Source organism: Anopheles merus, chromosome 3R, assembly GCF_017562075.2.
Source record: "Anopheles merus strain MAF chromosome 3R, AmerM5.1, whole genome shotgun sequence".
Classification (NCBI taxonomy): Eukaryota; Metazoa; Arthropoda; class Insecta; order Diptera; family Culicidae; genus Anopheles; species Anopheles merus.
Genome location: NC_054084.1, coordinates 34,859,050 through 34,875,065, shown reverse-complemented (window position 1 = coordinate 34,875,065; position 16,016 = coordinate 34,859,050). Strand labels below are relative to the sequence as shown.

General features: G+C 48.2%; 3 protein-coding genes across 11 annotated transcripts in view; 2 read left to right on the top strand and 1 right to left on the bottom strand.

The window, feature by feature from the left end:
• Positions 1–880: 880 nt before the first annotated feature.
• Positions 881–12,265, bottom strand: LOC121596592 (cytochrome c-2). Of its 3 annotated transcripts, none has more exons than XM_041921675.1 (2): positions 12,176–12,265; positions 881–1,467 (listed from the first exon to the last, which is right to left on the bottom strand). In XM_041921675.1, the coding sequence occupies exon 2, from the start codon at positions 1,444–1,446 to the stop codon at positions 1,120–1,122; it is 327 nt and encodes a 108-aa protein (XP_041777609.1). In that variant the 5' UTR covers positions 1,447–1,467; positions 12,176–12,265; the 3' UTR covers positions 881–1,119. The 3 variants fall into 3 exon arrangements, with proteins under 3 accessions (XP_041777609.1, XP_041777607.1, XP_041777608.1); XM_041921673.1 differs by lacking the exon at positions 12,176–12,265 and adding an exon at positions 2,393–2,505; XM_041921674.1 differs by lacking the exon at positions 12,176–12,265 and adding an exon at positions 2,198–2,309.
• LOC121596590 (KIF-binding protein) lies at positions 2,790–7,399 on the top strand. Of its 2 annotated transcripts, none has more exons than XM_041921670.1 (3): positions 2,790–4,189; positions 4,264–6,035; positions 6,152–7,399. In XM_041921670.1, the coding sequence occupies exons 1-2, from the start codon at positions 2,892–2,894 to the stop codon at positions 4,727–4,729; spliced, it is 1,764 nt and encodes a 587-aa protein (XP_041777604.1). In that variant the 5' UTR covers positions 2,790–2,891; the 3' UTR covers positions 4,730–6,035; positions 6,152–7,399. The 2 variants fall into 2 exon arrangements, with proteins under 2 accessions (XP_041777604.1, XP_041777603.1); XM_041921669.1 differs by having other exon boundaries at positions 4,264–6,055.
• The window catches only part of LOC121596586 (rap1 GTPase-activating protein 1), a 160,225-nt gene continuing 155,578 nt past the window's right edge, over positions 11,370–16,016 (top strand). For 3 of the 6 annotated variants that reach the window (XM_041921650.1, XM_041921649.1, XM_041921654.1), the window contains exon 1: positions 12,383–12,471. The gene's annotated coding sequence lies outside the window, so the exon portion shown is untranslated. Of the gene's footprint in view, positions 11,793–12,382; positions 12,472–16,016 lie in introns of those variants that run through there. The other 3 variants (XM_041921653.1, XM_041921652.1, XM_041921651.1) reach the window with 3 other exon arrangements.

Below are 16,016 nucleotides of genomic sequence, written 5' to 3'. Positions count from 1 at the left end.
TATCTGTACTTTCATCAATTTATTTAATTCTTCTTCAACATGTAACTACAAATTCGTTAAAAACTTGTCTTGATTAATAATCAATGCAAAATGTTGCCTTAATTCTTCGAAATTCAAAAAAATTAATGATTTAATATCTCAAACTCAACACAGGGTGACACTTCAAAAGAAAGTCGGCCTTACCCCACTCCTTCTCGATTATCCGGGGGTCTGTTTTTCAACCCCCCACCAATTCCTTCGCGATGTTTCGGTGGCATCATCTGCATATGATTAAGATTTTTTCCACGAAATTGTATGCTCCCCAATTCTATTTGGCTCCATTTTACAAAACAACTGTTTTACTGTTTTGGTTTCCGTGTTTTTTATTCAGCATCACACCTCATTCCGTTTTTTGGGTTGAAGACAATTCTCTTTGATAGTGATAATACTACATCGTTCGATTTACTGAAAATTGAACTAAACCGGATCCGATTGTGTTCGAACCGCCGATGCCAGGCGCTCCATCATCTCTACAGAACGATCCTCCCAAGTCACGCAAAAACAATCGCTGGAAAGGATCGTCTGCTAGAGAACCGTGCCACCACCAGGCACCACACAAGATCCGTGCGTCGAAACACACGCGCGAATGCCCCCGCTTCTCCTCCCTCCAGTTTCCCGGCGATCGATCAAAAACCGATTTCTGTCAAACTATTTTAATTCTAGCATAAATTAAATTAAATAGATTTACATAGACATTGTCCTAATCGTTTGGATGGGGTGGGGTGTGGAGCCTTTCCATCCGGTAAAAGGATGCTCGCTCTCCCTCTCTCTCTGTGCTCTCTCTCTCTCTCTCTCTCTCTCTCTCTCTCTCTCTCTCTCTCTCTCTCTCTCTCTCTCTCTCTGTGCGCTCATGCCTATCTTTCTATCTGTCTGTTTCCTATTTCTTACGGTTCTTTTGCTGATCTTAAACGTTCCGAATCTCAATGGAGAAGAAGCTTGAGTGAGTGTGTGTGAGTTCTATTTTCTCTCTTCAATCTGTAGCAGTGTTTTGGCTGAATTTAGGACACCGATACCCGTTCTTAACAGTACACCACGAGCACCACCGCACACCCCCACGGGTAATTCGACCCCTTATGCACCTTACTTGGTGGCCGACTTCAGGTAGGCGATCAGATCGCCACGCTCCTGCGGCTTCTTCAGGCCGGCGAACACCATCTTCGTGCCGGGGATGTACTTCTTCGGGTTTTCCAGGTACTCGAACAGCGTGTCCTCGTTCCAGGTGATGCCCTTGGCCTTGTTGGCGTCGGTGTAGCTGAAGCCGGCGGCCTGGCCCGTCTTGCGGCCGAACAGTCCGTGCAGGTTCGGGCCGACCTTGTGCTTGCCACCGGCCTCGACGGTGTGGCACTGGGCGCACCGCTGCACGAACAGCTTCTTGCCCTTCTCAACATCACCAGCTGGGACACCCATTGTTGTTGGTTAAAGATTTGACTGTGGAGAGGAGTTGAAAGAAGAAGACGAAAAAACAGTCAATAAATGCAATCAATTACAATCACGTGCAACATTGCAACACATTATGCAACTGTGGCAGGGTACATTTCACCACCCCACCACCCTCCGCCGATAATCAGGTGATCAGAGGCGTGAAAGGATTTCCATGTAACGCTCGTAATCGCACCACTTCCGCGACTTCTCGTGGTGTTAAACCCTCCCCCTTCATGCACCAAGACCTTATCATACCAAGGTCACCTGCCCTTCGCTGCCCGTGCGGAGTTTGACCCTTTTTCAGCCACGGCGTGTGACGTAATGACCTTTCACGTGTGATGTAATTATTGTTCTACATTATTCTTTTCCATCCAAATAGGGATTTTCTGCTTCGATCCATCCCACTGTCGTCATGGCGACGAACTATTTCAAGGCCTGCACACGAAGGCACCTTATCTCGGTGGCTCCTGCACTGTCCTCGTGGCGGAGGCCAAGCTCACATTACGTTGACACAGGGATTTCTTCCCTTTTTGTTTCGCGAGCACATTACGTAAGTTGGCGAAAATGCTCTCTAGCAGTATCTAGGCACCGAAACTGGGTCAACGCCACACGGTGCAAAATCGAAGCAGTCAGCCTATGCTCGAAAATCACTTCACCACGATCGGAAATTTGGTCAGGGCGGGAAAAAGATTCCCATCACCCCCCACTCGATCAAGAGAGCGCTTGTATGCTGTACCTGCTTGAAAACGCTAAACCACACCACCGCTTGGCTCGAGCACTAATGATTGGCCCGCGAGATTCACAGCTCTACACTGGGGGGGTTTCAACCCAATAAAAGAAATCCACTAGACCGCATCAAAACAATGAGCCTTTCTTGCTTTCTTTGGCGGTGGTTTCACGAAAATCTAAAAATACAGATCAATGTACTTACAGAGCGCGGCTAGGCAAGGAAAATTTTCAACCCAAGCGGGAGCGGGTGCAAACGCGTGTAATCGCCACGGGATGTCGAAAAAGAACAAGGCGGGGGCGAGCGAAATCACACGAGGAAAGATTTTGACAGCGCAAAAATGTGTTCGCCGTTGCGGCGGTCGCTGGCCACGCGAAAGTGACAGCTGCAAATCGGCCGTGATAAAGCAGCGTGTACACGTTGGTGCGATCAGCGGACTGTGGAAAATATATTTAAAATCATCACAAAATATTGTTTTTTTCTTCTAAATATCTTCTAAACATGCTTCAATATTGTTTAATTCATTTCCTTCCATTCTACCTCTCTGAATCCAAATTAATAAAAGATAAAATCCCCTGCCACTCCCACCTTGCGCAGGAGCTGTCAAACACACAACAACAAAATCAATGTTTGTTGTTTTCTCCGCTCGCAGCGAAACGCACTCCGTTTTCCACCCATTATCGAGCAAATCCAACAGTGCGGGATGAAAGTAACGAAGGAAAATCTTTCCGACATTCGGGAAGATTACGAAAAGGCCCATCGCTACATCGACGAGGAAAGCAAGAATGACCCACCGACGGAACCGTTCCGTTCGCATTACACCGCCCGCGACCTGCTGAACAGTGCGCTGCGAAAGCTGAAAACGCTCTCGGAAGCACTGGACCAGGACAGTGAAGTGGCCACAACCGTACGCTGCATACACGCCAACATTCTGAAAGACATTGGCAAGATAACGATCTTTGTGGAGGAACCACGGGGCGAAGTACTGCTGAAGGAGGCGCTTGAGCTGATCGAAAAGGACAACGGCAAGGAACCGGCCATCAACGTGCACATTGAAATACTCAACCAGCTCGGCATCATGGCCTGCAATCTGTCCAACTTTGCCGAATCGAAACAGTACCTCGACCAGGCGAAGGACATCTACTGCGAAACGAAGGAGCTGGACCGGCAACCGCTCACGATGGCCGATCTGTTCGGCACGAAGGAAGAGGTGGAGAAGGGCAAGGGGCTGAAGCTGCTCGAATCGAACCACACGCTCACGCTGTACTATCTGGCGCAGGTGTTTGGCTTTCTCGACAATTTGGCCGACTCGGCCCGATACTGCCACATGACGCTGCGCCGCCAGCTCGAGTACAATGAGTTTGAGCACGTGGATTGGGCGCTGAACGCCGCCACCCTGTCCCAGTTTTACTTCCCCAAGAATCATCTCTCCCAGGCACGGCATCTGCTTGCGGCCAGCACGTTTATGCTGAATCGCTACGAGACGGAGGTGGTCGAGAAGATAACCAATCCAGCGGAGCGGGCAGAGAAGGAAGAAACACTCCGCTACCGTATGGCGGACGTGGGCCGCTGTTGGGCCAAGTATGGGCTGCACATTCTGTGCGCCTCGAAGGAGCGGCTGAGCGCGGACGATGAACCGAACGAGCGCGGGGAGATAGCTGCGCCGCTAACGCCGGTGAAAAAGATGGACCGCTTCGTTGGGCTCGATCTGGCCGCGTACGAGGGCCAGGTGACGGACGAGTTCTGTCTCACGTTTGACGACGCGAAGCTGGTGATGCTGAACTCGCTGTCCTGGCTGAACAAAGCGAAGGAGTACTACACGAAGGAAACGGAAGCGTCACAGTACGCGAAGATTCTGCAGGACATTGCGTCGCTGTACAAGCATTTGGCGTTCTTCGAGGAGGATGATGGCAATCAGTGCAAGCTGTTCAAGCGCGGTGCGGACCAGCTGGAGGAGATTGTGGAAATTTTGAACGCAACCTACTACCAAACCATTTGCAGGTAATTTTTACCGTGAAAGAAGACGTATCAAAGCAAGAAAATTAACCTTTTTTTTAACATTCCACCGTTTTCAGAGAGGCTTGGTACGAGCTGGGACTGACCTACTCCAACATGCTGAACGTGAAGCTCTCCCAGCTCGATGAAATGCAGGCAAAGGATCGGCCAACACCGCACGCGCTCAACAAAATCAACCATCTGAGCGAGAAGAGCATTCGGAACTTTAAAAAATTCATCGAATCGTACAAAATCGAGCTGGACACGCTGGAGCTGCCGGAAACGATTGACGCGGACGAGATGCAACCGATACTGTACGCGTTCTTTCACATCGGGCGCCTGTACTACCGCATCATCACGCCGGACAAGCGGCTGAAGCTGCAGAACACCGAAAACAGCCTGTTCTACTACAGCCGGTTCGTGGAGTGCTGCCAGGACGAGCGGATGCGGCCACTGTTTGCGCAGGAGCTGGGCGTGTGCAAGGAGATGATCAGCCTGCTGCCGCTGAAGGTGGAAAAGCTTAAGAACGAAATGGCGGAAGGCTAGATAGAGAGAGAGAGAAGGAAAGACATTCACATTTTACTAACTAACTGATTAATCCTAGTCGCTAGTGCTTCAGGCCTGCATAGGTTTGTGATTGTGGGCTGCACGAGCTCTTTCGAAAAGAAGCCCTCATACGTACTCATTCAATGAATCATTTTTTGTGGCTCCCCCAGTAAAGAGATGGGGCACAGTGCGTGATATACGCTTAAATTGTAGGCTTGTTTAGGAACAAGGGATAGAACGAGAACCATGCCCATATAGAAACCAGCTCGCAATCCAAATTGCTTTGACACTGGGAACCATTTAAGCTGCAATCACATTCAGCAAGCTGTACCAATGCGCTCCGTTCTGTTCGCGTAAATATACACATTGACGCAATGCAAACATTTGCCCTCCTCTTTCAGATCAGCTGCTGGAGCGCATTTACTTCACCTATATTTATAGAACACAAAATTCAGTCCGAACAGTCGCTCCGGACTCCGGTAAATCATCCGTTTCCGCAGCGGCAGCGGCACGCGGTACGCAAGCGCGCCCACATGGTATTAATTCCACTGTAACTGCACAGCAACCAGCTGAGAGAGAGAGAGAGCGAGAGAATTTTGAGGGGGTTTTGTTTTCGAATCCTGAATAGAGACTAGCGCAACCGGGCCAATGTTGATGCCTTGCCGGAACCTTGACCTCTCTCACTTTCTTGCGCGGCGCCAAAAAGTGGTTGCCGCGAGCGCGCGAAACTCACCCTCGCGCCAACTCTCGGTGGTGGCGGTGGTGCTGGTGGCCCAGTTCTAAAAGGGCTTCGTTCTCTCGCTCGCTCTCTCGCGCGTTTTGAAGCGCTGTGTCTATCTAACACATCTTGGCACGGTTCTCAGCACGTTCGGGTGCGTATATGTTCTTGGCTCTCGCGCGGCTGTTGGACGCTTCAGTCGAACGAAACCACACAGCCACAAACATCACTTCCAAACTGCGTTTGGTCATCTCTCTCCCCTTTGTGCGAGACGCATTTACAAGATTGTGGATTGTTCGTAAAGCCAAAAAAAGCGTGACTACAGTTAGTCGCAACGCTGGACGAAAACTATCTCCTGTCCCCCCTTTTGCTAGCCAATTATCGAGTGTTGTCTAAAAGCGAGCAAACGGCTAGTGCGGCTTAGACGCTTGTGTTGTGCTGCTCTCGTGGTGTTGTTGTGTCGGTTACATAAGTGAAGGGGAAGATTAGCGCCAACAACAAATAGACAACAACATTGCCCTTTTTGCTTTCCCGTGCTGGATCGTCAGTTCCCTCCGGACGCTGCTGAGTGTACATCTACACAACGTTGTACGTTTACGCCTTGATCGGTAACTTGTTCACGTCCAACGACGAGCAGCAGCTTTAAAAAAAAACACGCAAAAATATTGATTTATATTCCCGTATTTTTATCCCCTCTCTCACAGTCACCACAAACCAATAGTGTCCTTGCGTGTGAACGGTACGGTTCGTTCGCGTGCCTGTCAAGTGCTAAAGCTTACATAAGCACCGAGTGAAGAAGGAAAATCCAGGAAGCTTCAGCCGTCATGACATCGCCAAAAATTTCCGCAGACAAAACGACCGACAGCAATGCGGCCACACCGAAGCACCAGCAGCAGGGACAGAGCAATGAGTCCAGCGCGGACCCACCGGCCGATGGAGCAGCGGGCGGTGGTGCGGCGGTACAGGCGGTCGTGGCCGCCACCGTGCAGTCCATCCGGGAGAGAGGCTTCTACGGTTGCTTCAGCTGGCTGAAGGTGTTCCGCTTTGCTAACCTCATGATCAAGCAGGGCTGCTAAACGACTGGGGGACATTCAACAGCACACCTTTTATCGATTGCCAACATAAACTGCTTGGAAAAATTTAACTGCGTACATATTTACATTTATATATCTATATTTTTTTAGAGCAACTTAGAAGTGTGTTACGGAATCAGCATTCCTGTTAGAATTGCGTCCCGTAAAATACCGGATGTGCGTGTGTGTGAGAAAAACGGCGGAACATTCACTCCAATTCCCCGCCCTCCGTGTGACACGTGTTTCGTTTGCGCGGCGCATTCGTGTGCGTGTGTGTTGGCGCGTACGGAACTAATTTAAGTCAATATAGATTTCTCGCTGTCGGATGGCCCTGCGGAACCAATTAAGGGATGGTTTGCGCACACACAACGGGCACACGAAATTTGAGAGCAGCACTGCGTTATCGTGCAACAGGGCTGGGGTGGGAAAAAGGGAGCGTAAAATAAAAGGGAAAACAACATATGAAGCATACCGACGAATGAAACGTGTGCAGGTCGCTGATTACGCCATAAATATCACCATTAGTAAAGGGGGAAGGGGGGAGGGGGGGAGGAAAACACAGTTGGTTAACAACTTAAGAAAACAGGGCAGTGGAGACGGAAGAAAAGGTAACAAAAACACCCAAAAAAAAAACAATACTGTGGTTAGTCCAAGGTGAGACATAAAAGAAACCTAAAACAAATAAGCTACTAAATAAATCATTAAACTATCCGTCGTCATCAATCGCTGATAGAAGGCTACAATGCAAGTCCGTTAAAACTTAATCCGCCAGGATAATGGCTGCCACTATCCTACTTCCTCGTAGCAAAGACAGAGAGCAGAATAGAAAGACAGTGTGTAGAATGTGAAAGTGTAAAATCCACAAATAATACAACAAAATGTGCATGTGTGTGTTTACCTTTCCCCTTTCTTGACAAACATTATCTACGTAAAAGCTGTAAGAGCAGCAAGAAAAAAAAACAAATACCAATGCTAATTAAAAATCGGCGCCAATAATAAGAGACACCATTAATCATTGAGAGTTTTACATACATTGTTACACAAAAATAAAAAATAAAACATACACGGAAAGCAATTTCTTTCTTCCAACACTTTAACGTACATTCTTATCGATGAAATAAAGCAAACATTGCAAAAAATGCATTTTAGAGGGTTTTTTTTGGGGTGAATTTGTTACTTTGTGTGCAACATCTAGAAGCACCTGGTGTGCATTGTAATGGACATTCTGCACAACAAAAACTGCGGTGCTATTGTAGACGTGTGGGTAAGTGTTTGGTCTAGCGCACCGCTGACCGCCGACTGAAATCTCATCTGGATCCGAAACTTTTCTTTCGTGCAAAAAAGGCGTTTTAGTGCAGTTTTTATACATTAAAATATTTCTAAAAATTCAGTCCATCCAAAAAAACACAAAACAGATAGCCCTTGTTTGTTGCTTTTTTGCACCGTGTACGTGTCTATAAACCCTTAATTGAATGGGCTTGTTGAACCGGTAGAGAGGAGAAACACGGAATCCATATTGCGGGTACGTGCGCGTGCCCTTTTGAGTTATGATTTATGTTGTATCATTTTCATTTTGCCCTGTGCGTGCGTTTGGCACACTTTTTTTAAAACCTTTTTCTTCCTTTTGTTTTGGGGAAGGTTAATTTTTGCACCGTGAACACAACACAGAGACACAGAGACCCGCTTCTCTGCCTTTTGTCTGCTGCCGTTGGTTTGCTGAGAGAGTTCCTTTGGGGGCAGTAGGCAGTAGCCGGGGAAACCATTTGATGAGCCGGGCGCGATAGTATGGCGCAACATATGAATTCCCGCGTTTATGCCGCCGGTGCGTACATACGCGATGTGCACAGGAACACAATACGTCGATACAAGACAGCGCGAACAGCGTGCGCGACAGATGTTTATCTCGCTGTCCCAGTTTTCATTATCGCTCGCGCTTTCTAAGCACCGGGTGTGTTTGTATCGTGGCCAGGTTGTGTAGTGTGTATTCCTATTTTTTTCACTTCTACTGCCAGGTAGTTTTTAGCGAAGGGGTGCCTCAGTCCAGGGGTGGTGGTAGTTAAGAGACGGTCCCTTTAAATGACAAGGGATGATCGAGCTGCAGCAATTTGGTTGTTGCGCACGGTACACGGTGCGTAGATGTGCGGAGAGGCAAATATTTTGATCGCAACACCCTTGGTGGGTAGATGAAAAATGTCACCAGGAAAAAAAAACCGAGAGACAGTTCATCGGAAAATCATAATTTGATGAAAAGTGTCATACGGATTTTTCTATTTTTTTGCTGTTTGCTTCTTTTGCTCGTTAACGTATGTTGCAACCAGGGCAATCATTGGGAGCATTTTTTTGTTGTTGTATGCACTTTTCCTCTTAAACGCTTCTATTCTTTCCATTGGCCCTGTTTTGTCACCAACCGGAACATTGCACATAGTGATTGAAGCCAACGGTTTTGGGACAGATTGTTTTTTCACGACCAAAAAAAGAAACATTATCTTTTTTTTCTAACATTTCACCAGAATGTTTCAACAAAACGGTCCAACAAATTGGTGCATACGTGTATGCACGTGCGTACACGCTTTTCAGTTGCCTACGCATAGGACAGAGCGAGGGTTATTTTGAAATGCATTTGTGATTGTAATAACCAACAACAGCCAAAACGAGACGCTCGGAGAAAATGGAAATTAGGAAGCCCAAGCTCTATCACACACACTCGGATTGCCTAACACACGCGGTGCGCTAAACCCGCGCTGATGCATAATCGCGGTGAAGGTGCGCGCTAATGTGTCGTTTCCTCGCCTTCCGATGTGTAATGATCGGAGTCGGGCCCTGTTGGGGAGCTCGTTAAGGATGCTGCCCGTCCCCTTCTTCACACCGTCAATAGCAGCAACACCCCGCGCATGGTCAACAATTGGATTGCATTCGGATACCGTAGTGGCTTTTTATTGCTCTACGGTCATTCACCAACCAACACCAACCCGAAAAGCGGAGAGTAATTAGCTCGGTTGGCGATCGCTTCATTAACCATTTTGCCACCCACCAGAGGCGAAAAAAAAACGCCTGTTGATGGTAGTCGATATCGCACACACTTTCCAATGCTCATTTCTGCCACCCCGATTGCATAAAGAAAAAGCACGGAAAACACACACACACGCTCATGCACATTAGCTTATCGCAGATCGGGGTTTAAGCTTTCTTCGTTTTCCCGCATCTTAACAGTGGACGCATAACAACCTCCCCTCCCCCTCGTACCATATGGGTATCACGTCGGTTCGGCTGGAGCCCATATACACTCTTCCTGGAAACCTCCGCCGGTACAAACAGAGATACAAAAGAATTACCGAAATGGGCAATTCTCATGCTAGAAAATAAAATCATATTTTTCATATCACACACCAACCCAGCGCGGAGCGTGGGTTTGCGCAAGAAGAAGATCGTAACGCGATCGTGGGGGCAGCACGCCCCGAAGATCGTACGCAGACAAAAAGGCGCATGGGAATTATGCTAAATTGAGGGAGCGGTGTGGGTTTGCGCATACAAACGCGTGCCCTGGAATCTGTCGCGTAACGCGCGCGTTCCCGCGCGAATGGCACGTGTAGGTCGAGAAAGGTTTGGATTGGATGATGGGATAGACGTCAGCCACGTGTGGGCGCACGATTGATGTTTAATGAAGAGGGGATTGTTGCGAGTTCTTTTCGGTAATCAGATGGTTTGGAAGACGACAGAAGAAGCTTGCGAGCTGGAAGAGATTATACATTTTCTTTTTATGGCCTCTTGGATATTCTTCTTCTTCTATTTCGCGTAATGTCCCACGCGGACATGCTGGCATATACAGGCTTTCGAGACTTAATTCATTGCCACGTAGACTGATAGTCAATCCTTGCTACGGGGGGACGGTCCATTCTGGGCTTTAACCCATGATGGGCATGTTATTCGCCGTTTGAGTTGACGACTGTACCCCAGGACTGCCATCGCAGGCCTGTTGAATATGTTCCTTTACTTTTCATGATCAAATTGATGCTAAAGCATCCAACATGATATTAATTGTGCAAATATTCTCGCTCTAAATTCCTCAAAACAAGCAAATCTTTGCATACACAGCCTCGTATTTACACGCCATTTCACACGTCTGATAGAAATAAAAGAAAAACTGCTAGATTTTTTGTACCATCTGCCAGAAACGGGCCTCCCCCAATAATCTAATCTACCAATAAAGATAGAACAAATTACAGGCCAAATTACACCGATTGCAACGGTTTTCTGTGCATCGCTATGTTTATTTTGAAATTCTCTACGCTTCCATGGGAGCGGGAGAGCGTGTGTGAGAGTAATAGTACGAGAAAGAGAGTGAGCGAGTGAGAAAGATAGAAAAATAGGGAAATAACCCCCTCCCCCACAACAAAACACTCTCAGCTGAGCGAAGGAATTTCGACGAAAAGCAACAAGCACGTTCGTGTTCGAGCAGGAAAGTGTCACTGCTGGAGCTATACTTTGCGATTGGATAGAGCGAGATGGCTAGAGGTTGCACTTGTGCGAACGAGATTGTTGAGACAGGGGCTGGCAAACTAGACTCATCACACTGACACTGAAATATGTCAACCAAAAAAATTAGGTAAAATAATTCCACTTTCATAAAGTTTTATACTGCAGTATTTTATTTAGCAAAAAAATTAATTTTGAAGTTTTAAATCAATGTTAAATGTTTCTACAAATACCAAATTCAGCGGAGCAACTAGTAATCCATTAGCCGACCACTGACCCCCTGGGTTGGAGAAATCACAGCGCATCGGCTGTTGCTCGCGTCAACACGGCGGGCCCGAACGCACCAGCAGCGGGAAAGAAACGACACCACGCGCCATCGCTCGTCTGTCTCGCTTCGGCAGCACGGCACACTGCTCCCCTGGCACACAGCTGGGCCAGTACCGGGACTGTGCGCACATTTTCTAAACAATAGCGTAGGAGTGAGCACGTTGCCGCACAGGAGGGCTTGGCGCGCGAAAGATCCGCTTCTGCAATTCGACCATCGAAAGTGACCCGTGCCCGCGTGTGGTTGTGTGTGTGTGGGGGGTGTCGGACGCGTCTATTAGAAGTGAGAACGATTTGAGGAAGTGATTGAAAGGATACAATTTATCGTTTTGGTATGGAAATACAGCGCGTGAAAGTGTGAAATAAGAAGAAGGGGTTTGTGTGTGTTTTTGGTGGAAGTAATTCACCCTCAAAACAGATAGCAGCGGGGCAACAGTTGGTTGTGGCTGCCGCCGCATCCTTGTGCTACTACTAGGTGAGCTGTTTCTCTGTGTGTACTGTACTGGTGTGAAGTAACCCTGGCCAGAGGATGTAGTGTGCGCTGCCGTGTATTCTTTATACACACACACTCCGCACACTGTTGCGTGGCGTTTTTATCGGAGTGCAATGCAAACAAGCTGCTGTGTTGCTGTGTGTGGTGGTAGGGCGCGCGCTTTCTAAACGCACCGAGTGCCGAAATCGAAAACAAACCGCGTTTCCGCACGTGTATGTCTCTGTGTGTGTGTGTACATGGTGCAAATTTTCGGAAATCGGTGGCAACACACAGTGATAGCGGGAAAGTGTAAGTGAGCCGAATTGCTATTGGTATGCGTGACAAATGCTTATCTAAGGTTTATCTAGTAGCCGCCGTGAGCTTACCTTGCCGCGTGTGTGACAACCGACGATCATCCGACGAGTGTGTGCGTCTGTCCCTGCGAGTACTTATCCTACGCACTCTGTGGGGGTGTGTATTGTTGTGTGGTGATTGCCGCGCGTGTGTGACACACTCTGTAACCTCCGTAGAGCCAGTGCGCCCTTTTGCTAGTTCAACGCTGCTTGACCGTGTCGTCTCTCTGCTTCAATCAGCGCGTTTGCAGCAGGTCCCTGGGCAGGGTCACCACCAGTCGCGGAGGGCTTGTTTGTGTGTCCACGACCACGGCGACCTCGGGAAAAAGGTAACGAAACAAACGCAGTTTTGCAGGCAGCTCCTCAGTTTGGTGTTTGTTTTTCCAAAGTAAAATGCGGGCAAATGTGTCAAAAACGTGCTTTGATGCGCTGTTCACACAAATCATAGGCTACTGCGGTTCGATGCACTCCCTTCGATTCCTCGATCAGTTAAGACATGCTTGCTGTGGTGTGTGTTTGTGTGACGGCGGTCTCAAGAGCTGTCGTCAGAAATGTCGGGCGATAATTATTTAATCAGTGGCCACAACAACAACAACAGCAGCAACAAAAAAACATACCCCAAAACGGATGAAGCTGATTGGAAACTGGGAAGATGGAACCGTTTCCCGCTCTCTTGCGTTTTCAACCACAACGGGTCCGTGTTAAACTCATTTCCAAAATCGGATGAGTTGTGTTGTTGTTTTTAATGACGAGAGATGGCCGAACCAGCACAAAAAAACCCTTCATTGATCGCTAGAGAGAAAGAGAGAGAGAAAGAGAGAGGGGTATAGAGAGATATAATTAAATTGCGTTCAAAAATCAATAATCTTTCTTCCGTCTTCCGTCTTTTTGTAGCCTTCTCAGCGCATCGCAGAGTGTCGAATTTGGGGCGAAGACACACGCTGGACCGATTGAATGTATTGGGAGCTCGCTCTGAGGGAAGCTGCTGGCGTTGCGGAAGCCCACACGACCCCTCTTTCTTGCCTACTTTGTGTAAAACCAATCCCAAGTGGTCCAACAGACGGAAGCGATGATCAGGCCTGGGTTGATGATGATATACCCAATCCCAATCCATCCCATTCCCCTGATCGGAACGGATCGGGATGATAACCCGTTAATCCACACGCCGTATGGGTAGGAACACACATCGGCCTCCCTTTGCCAACGTGAGCGCGCACTGTTGACGCGCGCTTATCACGCGTGTGAAGCAGCCCGCGATGGGATGCTGTGGTCGAGCCCGCGTTTGAAATTCCCGGTGAACCGTGGCAATGGCGGAAGTTGGGTATTGCGTACCGGAATGACAAACGGCGGGCCGCCCGATAGACCCGAACTACCCAAGTAAGCTGCCAGCCGCTTCAGGCCTGATTTAAGCGCAACCGATTGTGAATAATTGATTGAGCGCTAAAAGCAAATTCATTCCCAGTTTTCGAACGCAGCAGAAGTTATGTTCCTGTTTGCTTCTGCTGCTTCTGCTGTGTTCCGCTTCTCCGTGTGGCACTGTACGAAAAGTTTCGCTTTTCACCGACAAACAAAAAAAAGCGGCGTCGTCTGCTCGGTGAGAAACGGGGTCAGCTCGATATTTGACACATTTTTTTCTTCAAACGCTTCCGTCCGGTTTTTGGCAATTGGGGACTAGAGGACGGTCATTCGGGCGGGGTGAAGATGAAGATGTTTACCTTTCGAATCACCCCACCCATCAGGGGTGTACCGATAAATACTGCCATCGAAACGGTATGCGTCAACCGGGGAAGCGATAAAGTATCGTGTTTTATTAGGATCATCTTCTCACCCTTATCTTGCGTAGGGTTTCTGGGGCCAATTCCCCAAAAAAAACCGTCCCACTTCCGTCTAACACCGAGCCAGAGAGGTTTGGAGAGGATGACACTCAAAACGACACCGAGCCCTTCAGGGAAGGGTCAACTGTACATGAAGATGAACGACCCGAAACCGACGCCCTGCCTTAAGTCCTTTCACTTCAAATCGGACATTGGCACTTGAAAATACGGTCAGAAGTCGTCACCGCTCAGAAGAAGCTGTTTCAAAGAAAGTGCTCTTAAACGCGCCTTCCCGCTCCAAACCCCACGCCTCAGTTAATTTGCATGCACCGTAAGCGATGGCTCTGGTGTTGTTGGAGATAGTGGAGCGCACCAGTCAAGTGTCAAAAATTAATTCAAACCAGGGAAAAGCGCTGGGGAAAAAGGGCAACCGAAGAACCAATTGACACTGATAGCGTGCGAGAAGAGGAGTGCCGGTTGCCGACTGTCGTTTTTGTTTTGTTGCAGAAAGAAGGAAGTAAGCCCGTTCGCGCCATGCGGGCGTCTACGTCTGTGTCCGCTGAACATTTCTGATTTCAATTTCCCCCGCTTGGTGCGCGGGGATATTAATGTATGCGCTAGCGAGGAAACAAGCATTCCGCAGCGAAAGGGCCATATGGTTTCCAGAAGGCTAGGCTAGACCGGTGCCGCCTTTAGTTTCACTCATTAACACCGGGTGACGATTCGTGAATGCGCTTGCTAGAGCTGTCATCGTTCGTTGGGTGTTGAAAAATGGTGGAGTTGATTTCGTGGCCGTTTCCAACGCGTAGAACGAAACACTGAGGCGTGTTAAAAAATGAAGTAAAACATCGAAAATGAAGCAACATTGCGTGCAAAGTTTGCCCACAGTAGACACACGCGCTAACGAGCACGTCCGAGCGTTCGTCGGAACCGGGTGGGGAGTGTTCCCTCCCAAGAAGCAAGACCTTAGTTTCCTCCCCGTTTGGGTCATTAAAAAATGAAATGAAAAGTAACCTGTCAGTAGTTGAAGCGTACCGACGTTCGGACAACTTATGACTCGTTTTTTTCTGATGTCCAAATCCACGGGAGAAGCTTTTCGTGAAAGAAGCAGCAAGCAAGCAAACCAATTTAAAGGGGGCCGTTTAACTTTTAAAGCCCATCGCATCCGTCTTCAAATCCCACAAAAAGGTTGAGTGCATTTGCAGATTTACACACCAGCGATAAGGGCTTCGCCGGATGTACGCATTACCGGACGATTAGTATTGCAATGCGTGGAAAAAAATGTCACAATTTATTAGACAAATTACGAAGAAAGTATAATGTTTTCCTCCCCCTCGACATTTAATCTTGGACAGTGGCAATAACCCCGACACAGACACATTTTTGTCTTGCACCAATGGTTTACATTGACTCTTGTGTTTCATGAGTGTGATAAGCGAGCGAGACTGAGCTCTCCGAGAGGGCCAATTGGATGCACGCGCCCCTCGGGATGGAGCAATTGAACGCGATAATGTCAACCGGGATGGCCGCCGATGGCAAAGCGTCATCCTGGTACGCGTTGTCCCGGTAATTGGAACGGGGCGACAAAACGGAATGGATCAATCCATTCGTTCTGGGTCGGTTGCTGTCGTCAATCGGTCGTCGGCGTAGTAAATAATTCATCGCCACCCTCGCGCGCAAATGGGTTGCGAATTGCACAATTGCAGATGCTGAAGCGATGTTCTGTTGCACAGAGTGCGCGAAACGAAACGCCCGTCGCATCATCTTCGTCCGCAGGATTTTGCCCTCGTTTTCCGTTTCACCTAAACCCCTGTTCCTCCCACCGTGGGCGCCGGGGTTTCATTTTACATAATTTGAAGACAACTCAGTAGAGCGTGAACCTCGGGTGTTTTTTTGTGAGTTTGTTGCCTTTACCAGATTGTTTGTTTTACGATCACTGATATTGGTGGGTTGTAAGCGTTTTGTCGCTAAAGCGATTACACAAGTTCATTCCTTTTTTCTTGATGTTTCACCCCCTTGTAAACACACACACATTGATAGACACTGATTGGAAAGCGGTG